The sequence below is a fragment of the Pectinophora gossypiella genome, chromosome 25 (genome assembly GCF_024362695.1).
Source record: "Pectinophora gossypiella chromosome 25, ilPecGoss1.1, whole genome shotgun sequence".
Lineage (NCBI taxonomy): Eukaryota > Metazoa > Arthropoda > Insecta > Lepidoptera > Gelechiidae > Pectinophora > Pectinophora gossypiella.
In genome coordinates, this window is record NC_065428.1 from 8,795,169 (window position 1) to 8,807,325 (window position 12,157).

Genomic DNA, 12,157 nt, shown 5'->3' on the forward strand with positions numbered 1-12,157 from the left:
CAGGGTTATTACTGAGCCGCCATAGGCCCCTGACATGACTCATGTAACGACTACTAACTTACATTAGTAAGTAATAACCTGTATCAACGGCTTAACGTGCCTTCCGAAGCACAGATTATCTTACTTTTTATTGCATCTTATATGTTGATGAGATGTGGTGTTGGAGGCGAATGCTAAGAATACCTTGGACTGCGAAGCGCACTAATGCATCGATCATGACCCAGCTCCAAATAAAAACTCGTCTGTCCACTATATGCCAACAACGCATCCTTTCTTATTTTGGCCACACGATGCGCAGAGGTGATGACAGTTTAGAGAAACTGATTGTGGTTGGGAACACTGAAGGCAAAAGATCGCGTGGTCGTTCACCGACTAGATGGACTGATCAAGTGAAAGACTCGTCGTCATCCAAGTTCTACACAGTAGTAAGGGAAGCGCTGGGCAGGAACCGGTGGAGGCAGATCATATGCTCCAGGTGCAACCCTGATGCTGACCACGATCCTCAGATATGAGGGACCGACCAAGAGAGAGATATGTTGCTCATGATTGTATGTGTGTGTAGGTATCATACCCGGAAGGCGCCCCACGCGTACACGTCGCCGTTGTCGAGCAGTGCGGCGGAGTGCGAGTCCCCGGCGGAGATGGCGACGCAGGCGCGGGGCAGCGCCACCGCCCCCGGCCGGCCCTCGTCGGAGTCCCCGGACGTGGGCCGCCCCAGGGCTCCCTCGTCGTTGCACCCGAACGTCCATACCTGGCGGAAAATAGGGACACATTAAAACAACGATTCAGTCTGGAAAGTCCCCCCTTGAAATTTACAATGCTGGTGTCAGTCATAAATGAGATTAACTGTCTGAGAACTGATATTAGGCAGCTAAATTACTCAATAGGCTAGTTTCCAACTAGTCAAATCAGTTACTTTTTACTAAACGTCAAAACACGAAATTACTATGGAATTTGTATGAAAAAGCACTCTGTGACGTCATAGAAAAACGTGACAAAATGTCGGACGTATTATTACGTTTTTCTTGATTAAAATTCATATATAAGTTTAATAGAAAAAAGAAAATGTTTTTCGTTAGTTTTAGATGTGTCTTTATTTAGTAATCAGAATTTCATAATTTATCTTGAACCTAGTACACGACCCAATTGTATAACAATATTTTATGTTTATTTTTTTTCCAGCCTGTTTTTGTACTTTGATATATTACTTTTGATTTCTTCCTTGACCACCCAAATGAAATGGCAGTGGAGCTAATGAGAAACCCAAACACATTTTTGAGACTGAAGAGGAAAGCACCACAAGATTTAATCAAGTAACCATTTAGGATGGGACAATGGTTCCATGCCTTGCAAGCCTGATAGTATGGAGAATCAAAAATATTGCTGAATGTTCTTGATGATAGATTGCATTAATAAAAAGTAAAAAAAAAAAAATTTAAAGAATGTATAGGGCCCTGTACCGAGGTTTTTCTTGTAGCTTCTTTTCCCTAGTTATACAGGTTGTGAGAAGCTGCAGTAGTTTTAGGCGGATGAGACATTTGTTATGTAAAAATTGACGATTCAAAGAGTAAATATGGGTCGTTCTTCTTTTTTATCGACAATAAAAAGACATTTTCTCGATTTATCGGATTTAACATCTTTAAAATTATAACGGCAATAAATATTTTAAAACATCATATAAAGATGTGTCTGTAGAGGACTATTTAGTGGTTCTCTTTATCTTGGTAACATACTTTTCTTTGCAGGCGCATTCCAAAAAATATTGTGACAGAGTGGCCCTTTTCATCGGAGACAGCATTTCAATTTACCACTCTGTCACATAATTTTGTGAAAAACGATCAAGCTACGTTAATAACTAATTGAGGAACCGATTAGTATTTTGCTTGTATTTTGAATATAATAAGATAACTATATTTTTGGACAATCAAAACATGAAATAAAATTCTAAAACATAACTTATCAGAAGCAGAACGAAGGACAGATCATTGTCGATAAAAAAGAAGAACAACCCATATATGTTCGCCTACTGAATATATTTTTTTTATCCACGATAAGAAGGCAATTTTTATCCATTTTGAACTTTGTGTAACAACAATACAATACTTACTTTTCCGTCACTGTCCAACGCAACGGTGTGCATGCCACCGGCACAGGTGTCCACTATCTTCTCCCCCAGGCCCGTCACATGCTTGAATCTAAGGTGGAGAATGTGGTTAAAATTAAAATTTAATATTCTTTTATTCTGTGGGGAAAAACACAGGAAATATGCGGAGAAGGTTGGCGAGGGACTGGGTAAAGTGGAAAGAGGTGGAGGAGGCCTTTGTCGAAAGACAAATAACATCTTTAAACATAGTCACTTATCCACTCAAAGAAACTGCTTATTGTCTAGAGGACTGATTGTAGTTTAAACACATACATACATACATAAACTCACGCCTATTTCCCACTGGGGTAAGCAGACGCGGGGGGCGGGGTGTAGTTTAAACAAACAAAAAAAAAACATTTAAAGAAATAGACATGAGAATTTTGTATATTTTCGGTTGAATTGGTTTGTAGTAATATTAATTGGAAGCGGAAAACAAAAGCCATGTTCTGTTATTCATTCCATCTTGGTTTATTGGCGTTTATTAATAGCGACATCTGTTCCATTTCTTGGTTATTATGTTACTAACTTTTCTTTTTTTATACTCTTACACTAAAATATATTTATGCTATGGCTAATTGGTTGGCTAATGAATGCTTAGAAACATGAAAATCTTACCTGGTGGTCTCAATAACATCCTCGCCAAGCCCGAGTTGTCCAACATCTCCCTGTCCACAAGTTAAGACACGGCCGCGTCTCTTCGGCAACGTTGGTACTTCCAGTTGTGTTACTGAAAATTTTATCATTATTATTAAAAAAAAAAAAAAAAACAGTAATTATGTCTAAAAACAATTTAAATATTTCTCTTATAAGAGCAATAGCAATAATAGGACCATTTTGCATATTAAACTTATTTTCTTCAAGTTTAAATCCTTACTTTGTTTAAGGTGATTATCATTATTTTTCTTGCTAAAGCTGTCTTTCAAATATAATTTCTTAGAGGTGCTTCTTGTACACACCATCTTCAATTTCAATCAATCAATTTTATTTTAAGTTATAGCTGTCATCATCATCATCATCTCATCCACTCAAAATAAAGGGACAGCCATAAAATTTATGAAACATACCGCAATTATAATAATAATAATAATAAGCCCCCTAAAATCCTACCTTACGTCCGGGTCGAACACCAGATCCACGTGGGGGGCGGACACGCGTACTGTTGAAACTTACGCGGCCAACAAGGCAAAGGAACCCATTTAATATGGAGCTACGATCAAAGAAAATATTACGTAAAGGGCCGCTGCCCGGGGGCGAGCGCCGGGGCGCACCTGGAGCCGATGCTGGGTGTAACAGCATGCGATCCATCGGCGGTGGGGGACTGAGCAGGCGGGTTCCCCCCGAACAATTGACTACAGCCGAAACCAATAGTATATTATTCAACGACCCAGTACTCTCAAACCCGTCATCACCAATATCATCCACACATAGCCTCTTCCAATCACCCAGCTCATCACCTCATTCATTTCAAAATTCATCCATTTCCCGTTCATCAACCGCAACCCCTGACACCGTTTATACCTTGCGGAGTAGGGACTCGTGCAGTCCTGATAACTCTGCCGGTATATCGGATCCCAAATTGGCCACAAAGAGTTCATCTAAAAATACTAGTAGAACAAAGTGGTCACAAGAAGAACTTAAAGAATTAATGTTCTGCTATTTTATAGCTAAAGGTGAGGGATATGGATACATCAAAAGATGTTTTGAACTTTTCAAAGAAAGAAATCCTTCTAATACCAAAATACATAAACTGTCCCCAAATACACTAGCTAACCAAGCGCGTAGTACCATATCACGAAAAGTAATACCAGCAGAGATTCTAAATAATATAAAGTTGCGGGCTGAACAACACCTACGCCCATCTGATACAAGTACATCTACCACACAGGCCTTAACATCTGCAACATTCACACAGCCAACATCAACACCGAACTCGTTCAATAATCCTGCATTAAGTCAAAGGATGAGATGGACTCCTGAACATAATGAAGCAATAATAAGGGCATACTATAGAATCACAAATTTGGAAACTAACCTCACAACATACAGACAAGCGTTGCATAAGGATTTTATAACCACATTCCCACACCTAGCTCATATAACTGAACAACGAGTTGCAGATCAAAGGAGACTTATTATAGCAAACAAATATATAAGTGAAGATAGATTAAGACTAATCAAAGAAGAAGTTGCCAACCAACTACCTTTTATAAATAATACTGAACCACATATTGAAAATAATACACAAACGGATATTGACTCTTTAATGAATATAGACCTGGAACAATTAGTAACAACAGAAAATTCTCCCATTGAAACACCTGATACTACTGAAAGAAACGCAGAGATAGACAGAACATTTAAACAAGCTTTAAATTATTACCAACATATTGAACCGACAAATAGAGATTATATTCCAAAACAGAGATCATCTAAAAAGCTTGCTACAATAATTGAGTATTATGTATTTGTCTAAAAACACACAACGTCGATATGAAGATTGTTTTGTGAACTTACCCTTTACTCCCGCTATGTTGGTACTATTTACCTGCTTGTCACCTGCTAGGGCAACACTTTCATAAATTTTGAAAGTGTGGTAGCACTGCAATTCTGTCATCTTTTCATAGCGTTTTGTGATTCCCGCTTATACGGTTGATAACTTTTCTCGAAATCGTAAAAAGTTTAAAATCACAAGTTAAATAGCCGTAAAATAGTATATTTTCGTGCTAAATTTGTGTTGTGCCGTAATATGAGTGAGGAAAGTGTGTGTAATACCCCGCCTACTGCGGAAGACGAGGTTTAAGAACCTCCACAAATTTCTCACGAAGAAAATGTTAGTTCTTCCAGTAACGACTGTGGGAACACTGAATCGGATTCAGAGGGTCAACCCTCACGTCGTCCAAACAAGAGATCCAAGCGTAAGTCACATACTGAGGGTTACGATCCACGCATTGATACCCTCATCACTCAAGTAAGTCAACTTACAAATTATGTACAAAACTTCTGGCCGACGTCATTACCCGGCTCATCTGTACCTAATTCAGTTAGCTCCTCCGCTTCTAACAAATTTTTAACCAAACCCAATGCTGTACAACTTAATTTGGGGGAAATCCAGACTATTACAGACACCACAAAGGTCATTAAAAATGCATCTCAAAAGCGTGTGGACGAGTTAATGCGATTACAACACTTTAATAGTGATGGCTGAAAAGTGGTGAAGTACTCTACAGTCTTCAAACCCTTTTAGCCAAGCCGGGCTTTGTGGAGCAAAAACTTAATACCGAACTTTGCCATCTACTTAAATAAAGGCAAAGATTATCTTGCAACAACTGAAAGGACTATGGCAAGGCTTACTAATGGTTTACTAGAACAGAAAGAAATAATCTGTGACAATTTACAAGAAATTGTTAATTGGGCTAACAACTCATCGGCTGAGTTGAACCCAACTCATTTGTATGAAAAGATAGTAATTTCTATTCTATTCTATTTTCTTTGTTTGTGGCTGCATCGTTCAGAAACGATGATTCTGCCAACATCAAGGTTCAAGAGAAAATACTTAACATTAAAATATAATTTTGATCAGTTAAATCCTGTATTTGGTCCGGCTTCTGCTCATTACAAAAATATGGAACAGATGTTACAGGTAGTTTGTGGAAAGAGGGCCGAATGCCTAGAAATTAGGGGGGAAAGGATTATCTCTGAAGTAGATAATAAAAACCTTCAGAACACATTGAGGAGATTACCTCCAAGTGCCGAACATCTATATTGCATTGCATCTTTATTGCACCAAAATAAAAAGAAATAATTACAAAAAGACTCTTAACTGAGTAAATGGCAATTGGCGGTCTTATCGCTTAGAGCGATTTCTTCCAGACACTGGTCATACAGTCACTGTTAGGCACAAATTCCTGGTTAAACGTTCCATCTTACCTGAAAGAAAATAAACCATTGGCAAAGAAGAGACCATCTGAAACTTTTGTGTCAACCTCATGATTCACACTAGGACATGAGTCAATAGGGCTCCGCCTAATACTTCAACAAATAGGGCTCCGCCTAATACTTCAACACATACTTACACATACCCATAGCCAAACCGTAGTGTACAATAGAGAGCCCCTTATCTATCCCCTAGCTACACTTCTGCCTAGCATCTGCACCTCGCACATTTTCAGCATTGACGAAATGGATCGCGGAGATCCTACGTTCGAGGAATTCGAGTTCTAGTCTACCTAGACAATTTCCTCCTGGTCAATCAAGACTGCACCAGGTTGATCACTCAAACTGCGGAAGTTGTGAGTCTCTTGGAATACTTGGGATGGCAGACAAATTATCTAAAATCTATACTGAAATTGATTTCAGTATACACACAGTTGACACAGGAGTATTTAGGGATCACTTGGAATACAAAGTTGAATACAATGTTTCTATCAAAAGAAAAAATAAGACAGAACAGTCCATAGCAAACAGATAAAACAAGACGATGCAAAAAAAAAAAAAAAGAAGTTAAAACAGTACTAGGTCTGTCAAACTTCGCCAATTTTGTTATTCCAAAGATCCGCCTCCATTGTTGTTACTTTCAAATTTTTCTGAAATATTTTAAATTCAATCAAAAATTTACTGGTTTTATCCCCACAAGTACGGAACGACATGAAGTGGTGGAGCAAGTCAAGTTCCCATACACCCACTCACTGACTACCGATTCAGTGGACTCGGGTCGGGAAGCTCAGTTGGACAAGACCCTCTTATCAGAATCTTGGTCGAAAGAACAGAGGAGGAAGCACTCGATCTGGATAGAGCTGTCCGCAGTATATGGATTACATACATAAACAGCCTATATACGTCCCTCTGCTGGGCACAGGCCTCCCCTCAATCAACCGGAGGGGGTATGGAGCATACTCCTCCACGCTGCTCCAATGCGGGTTGGTGGAGGTGTTTTTACGGATAATATCCGGGACCAACGGCTTAACGTGCCCTCCGAAGCACGGAATCATCTTACCTTTTCGGACAATCGGGTGATTCAAGCCTGAAAAGTCTTTTCCAAACAAAGGACAGTCTCACAAAGTGATTTCGACAATGTCCCCATCGGGAATCGAACCCGGCCCTCCAGATCGTGAGCCTAACGCTCTAACCACTACACCACGGAGGCTGTTGTGTTGGAGATATGTATTGATTCGGGATCAAATCCATCGTCTGCAGAATGCCCATATTCTAGTCCAGTTCGACAACCGAACATTGGTCTCCTACATTCGGAAGGAAGGGGGAACGCGCTCTCTCAATTTATTCAATCTGACATGCAAGTTGTTGAAGCTGACAGACAGGCTGAACATAACCCTGTCAGCACACTACCTCCCGGGGAGGTACAACTGCACTGCCGATCGCCTCTCACGGGCACGGCAGATATCGGAATGACACCTGTTGCCCACTACAACAAACCGATTATTTCATCGTTGGGGCACACCAGACGTCGATCTGTTCGCGTCTGCCAAAACAGCCGTGGTCAACATGTACGTCTCATTAGACTGCAAAGATTGCTCAGCACTCTTCTCAAACGCTTTCATTCAAGTGTGGGAACTTCAACTGGGCTGGACTTTCCCTCCACCCAATTTCATTCCTCAACCTCATCCCTCTGGCCCATATGAACAGCGCCAAGGGTCTGTATATTGTAATTCCTCCACTTCGGGAAAAAATATATTCGCTGGAAGACTTGAGGTCTTGGGCCTTATGGGTCATGGGTTCCCCCTATTACGATAGAGAGGCTCGCGGAGTGCCTAGTGGACACTGCCACGAACCGTTCACCCTTACAAATCGATCAATTGAACCTACAGGCTTGGTTACTTTAAGCTGGGGGCAACAAACTAGTAACTGGTCAGAATCGGAAAAGCAATTATTATATAACAGTTGGTGGCAATCCACAATGAGTACCTATTTTTCTGAAATTAAGCGGTGGTTCAAGTGGTGTGACGAAAATCGTGTTAGTAGCACAAGTCCAGAAATTTATCACATACTTACATGCAGATTTTTAGCCTACTTACACTTAGTGGAAAAACTTGCATACAGTTCGATTTTAGTCCATAAATCTGCAATATTTACATTTTGTAAAATTAGATGTGAACGTAAGTCTGATGACCAATTTTCAGCATCATTCAGAGCAATTTCAGCTTCCAACAAGTCAAATAAAAAAATCTTTGGGATGCCCAGATTGTTCATTATTTGATTGGTTAGTTGTCCCATATCCAAAAAATACTTTATTTGAAATCTCTTTGGTTCAAAGACAGACACTACTATCCATAGGCAGTCAGGATGGCAGATCCTAAAACACCCTAGCTAACAAGCAAGTGTGCCCAGTTACTTGGATAAGACGTCTTACTGAAGTTTCTCAAAACAAAGGGAATGAGGTTGATAAACTGAAGCACCTATTTATCACTACAATAGAACAACCATAACCAGCTTCTAGGACTGTTATTGGCAGTTGGATACAATCTGTACTAAAAGATGCAGGGATCACAGCATCTCTCACAGGATCATTCAGATCAGCTGTGGCCTCAGCAAGCTGGGTTGAAAATCATCCCATTGATGACATACTATCACGAAGCAACTTGAAGAGGCAAGATACTTAAAAAATATATATATGTATATATATTTTAAAAGAGTAATACATCTCATTTACTGTTTAATAATGTTGTGCCTGAATAATAATTTTATAAGTTTGAATATTATTATTATGTGTTGATTGTTTCATAAAAGTTTCTAAGAAACAATAAATATTATAATTTTTCACATAGCGTTTTGTGTTTGTCACCAGCAGATATCAAACAGGTCTTCATATCGACGTTGTGTGTTTTTAGACAAATACATAATATAATATTTTGAATTACAACAAAATAATTATTATGTATTGAAAGAAAAACACACAACGTCGCAGGAATATCTTCCTGGTGAAGGACTATGAAAAGATGACAGAATTGCAGTGCTACCACACTTTCAAAATTTATGAAAGTGTTGCCCTAGCAGGTGACAAGCAGGTAAATAGTACCAACATAGCGGGAGTAAAGGGTAAGTTCACAAAACAATCTTCATATCGACGTTGTGTGTTTTTCTTTCAATACATAATAATTATTTTGTTGTAATTCAAAATATTATATTTAAACACATATACATTACCAAATCATACTGATATAGTCACAGATTTTATATCTCTACAGACGATTATATACTGTGCTGCATGGACAGCTGCTAAATTAAATGGAGCTAAGCTAGAAATCCCACCCAAGACAGACAAACAATGTTACAGAGGAAAGAAAAATAAACCTAAATGGCAAATAAGGTTAGAACGCAGAGTAGAAGATTTAAGAACTAAAATAGGCAGGTTATCACACTATATCAATGGAAGTAGAAGCACCAACTTAAATAGGCACGTAGACAGTATAATGAAGCAGTATAAAATTCATAGCACCCACGAAGAACCAAACACACAACTCTCACATTTTCTAGATACACTTAAACAAAAACTTTCAGTTTCATGCAATAGATTAAAACGATACAAAACATGTACATTCCGTAAGACCCAAAACAAACAATTTACAAGTAATGAAAAACAATTTTATCGTACTCTTAGAGAATCCACAACTAGTAACCAACATGCTCCACATCCACAAGACACCCAAAATGCGATAGTAGCGCCAAGAACAGAGGAGTTACATAGATTTTGGTCCAGTATCTGGGAGAGTTCTGTCGAACATAATAATGAAGCAGAGTGGATAAAAAATGAGGAGATTAACCAACGAAACACAGAACCGATGCAATTTGAACATGTACCTGTAGAAACTTTTATATCTGTAATTGATAAATTGCATAACTGGAAAGCTCCTGGCTCTGATAACATCCATAACTACTGGTATAAAAAACTAACACACGTTCATCCATACCTCCATAACCATATAAATAACTTTATCCAAAACCCACATACATTACCTGATTATATTACTGTCGGCACCACTTATATGTTACCCAAAGACCCAAATGATCGCTCCAATCCTGCAAAATATAGACCTATAACCTGTTTACAAACAATATATAAAATCATAACATCATGTCTGACACAACTAATCTATTCTCACGTAACTACAAACAACATACTAACAGAACAACAAAAAGGATGTCGTAAGTTCAGCCAGGGATGCAAAGAACAGCTCACGATAGACTCCATTATTCTAAGGCAGGTACAACAGAAAAAACACAATTTATTTAGTATGTATGTAGATTATAAAAAGGCTTATGACTCAGTTCCTCATTCTTGGCTGCTTAAAATTTTAGAGATATACAAAATTCATCCACAAATAATATTATTCTTGCAAAATACAATGACTAATTGGGCGACAAAGCTTAGACTGACAACACCCACAGACACAATTGAGACAGAGTCTATTATGATTAAGCGTGGCATTTTTCAGGGTGATGCGCTGAGCCCGTTATGGTTCTGTCTTGCTTTGAATCCGTTATCAAATATACTAAACTCATTAAGTACAGGATACTCTTTAAAATTTCAAAACGATGAACCCAGCATACAGACTGACAAATCCGAATATAAATTAAATCACCTCTTATATATGGACGATATTAAATTGTACGCCTCAACTCAAGAAGAACTCCACGAATTAGCTAATGAAACAGAAATCTTCTCCCGAGATATATGCATGGAATTTGGAATCGACAAGTGCAAAATTAATTCGGTCAAAGCAGGACTGATCCATGAGTACAACTATCAGATGCAGAGTGGTGAGCTAATCGAGTCAATAGAAGAAGGCAGAGCCTACAAATATCTTGGATATAATCAATCTAAGCAAATCCACCACAAAGAGATAAAAAGCACACTTATACAAAGTTTCAAACATAGATTAAATTCCATTCTAAAATCCCACTTGTACGCAAAAAATACTACCAAAGCTATTAATACCTATGCGATCCCCATCCTAACCTACTCGTTCGGAATCATAAATTGGACAAAGGCGGAAATCAAGAGTTTACAACGTACAATAAGTACTACCATGACACGGAACCGTAAACACCATCCAAGATCTTGTATTCAAAGACTAACGCTACCACGAAGCGAGGGGGGTAGGGGACTCATAGATATCAGTAACTTACACAGCAAGCAAATAACCGGTCTCCGAAATTACTTCCATTACAAAGCGCAGACATCCCCTTTACATAATGCAATAGCCCAAAATGACATTAAACTCACTCCACTAAATCTACATGACAAAGTTTCACAGAAGAACGAAGCACAAACCGACAAACAGACTAAACATAGTGAATGGGCCCGAAAGACATTGCACGGAAGACACCACCACGACCTGAACCAACCTACCGTCGACAAACTTGCGTCGAACGAATGGCTCAGGCGTGGTGCGTTGTTTCCAGAGACGGAAGGCTTCATGCTTGCAATACAGGATCAGGTTATAGAAACGAGAAACTATCAAAAGCACATAATGAAAGTTCACAATTTGCCCACCGACACATGTAGACGATGCACTAGCGCTTCTGAGACCATACAACACATCACTGGTGCGTGTAAGTCAATAGTGCAGACAGATTATAAACATAGGCATGATCAGGTAGCCAATATAATCCACCAAAAGCTTGCAATAAAGTATAATTTGACAAAAAACTCACCTACGCCTTACTATAAATATAGCCCGGAAATTATTCTTGAATCAACCACTCATAAACTATATTTTGACAGAGCGATACTTACGGACAAAACCATTCATTATAACCGACCAGATATCACCCTTATTAACAAAGAAAAACGAACAGCACTACTAATAGACATTGCCATACCCAATACACATAATTTACAGTCAACAATATCCGAAAAACTGAACAAATACACGGATCTAAAATACGAAATAGCACGGATGTGGAACCTTCATACAGTTACAATAGTTCCCATAGTCATTTCTACTACTGGCGTAATACCCAAACAGTTACTTCACAATATTCAACTCCTTGACC

At 38.8% G+C, this 12,157-nt stretch overlaps 1 protein-coding gene across 5 annotated transcripts in view; it reads right to left on the reverse strand.

Moving 5' to 3' along the window:
- The window catches only part of LOC126378081 (regulator of chromosome condensation-like), a 46,368-nt gene that overhangs the window by 22,563 nt on the left and 11,648 nt on the right, over positions 1-12,157 (reverse strand). For all 5 annotated transcript variants that reach the window (XR_007568033.1, XM_050026230.1, XM_050026228.1 and 2 more), the window contains exons 3-5: positions 2,762-2,873; positions 2,108-2,195; positions 572-751 (exon numbers count right to left, since the gene is read on the reverse strand). Coding sequence is in view for 4 of the 5 variants with exons in the window: in XM_050026230.1 (XP_049882187.1) it covers positions 572-751; positions 2,108-2,195; positions 2,762-2,873 (380 nt within the window). In the remaining variant the exon portion in view is untranslated. The remainder of the gene's footprint in view (positions 1-571; positions 752-2,107; positions 2,196-2,761; positions 2,874-12,157) is intronic.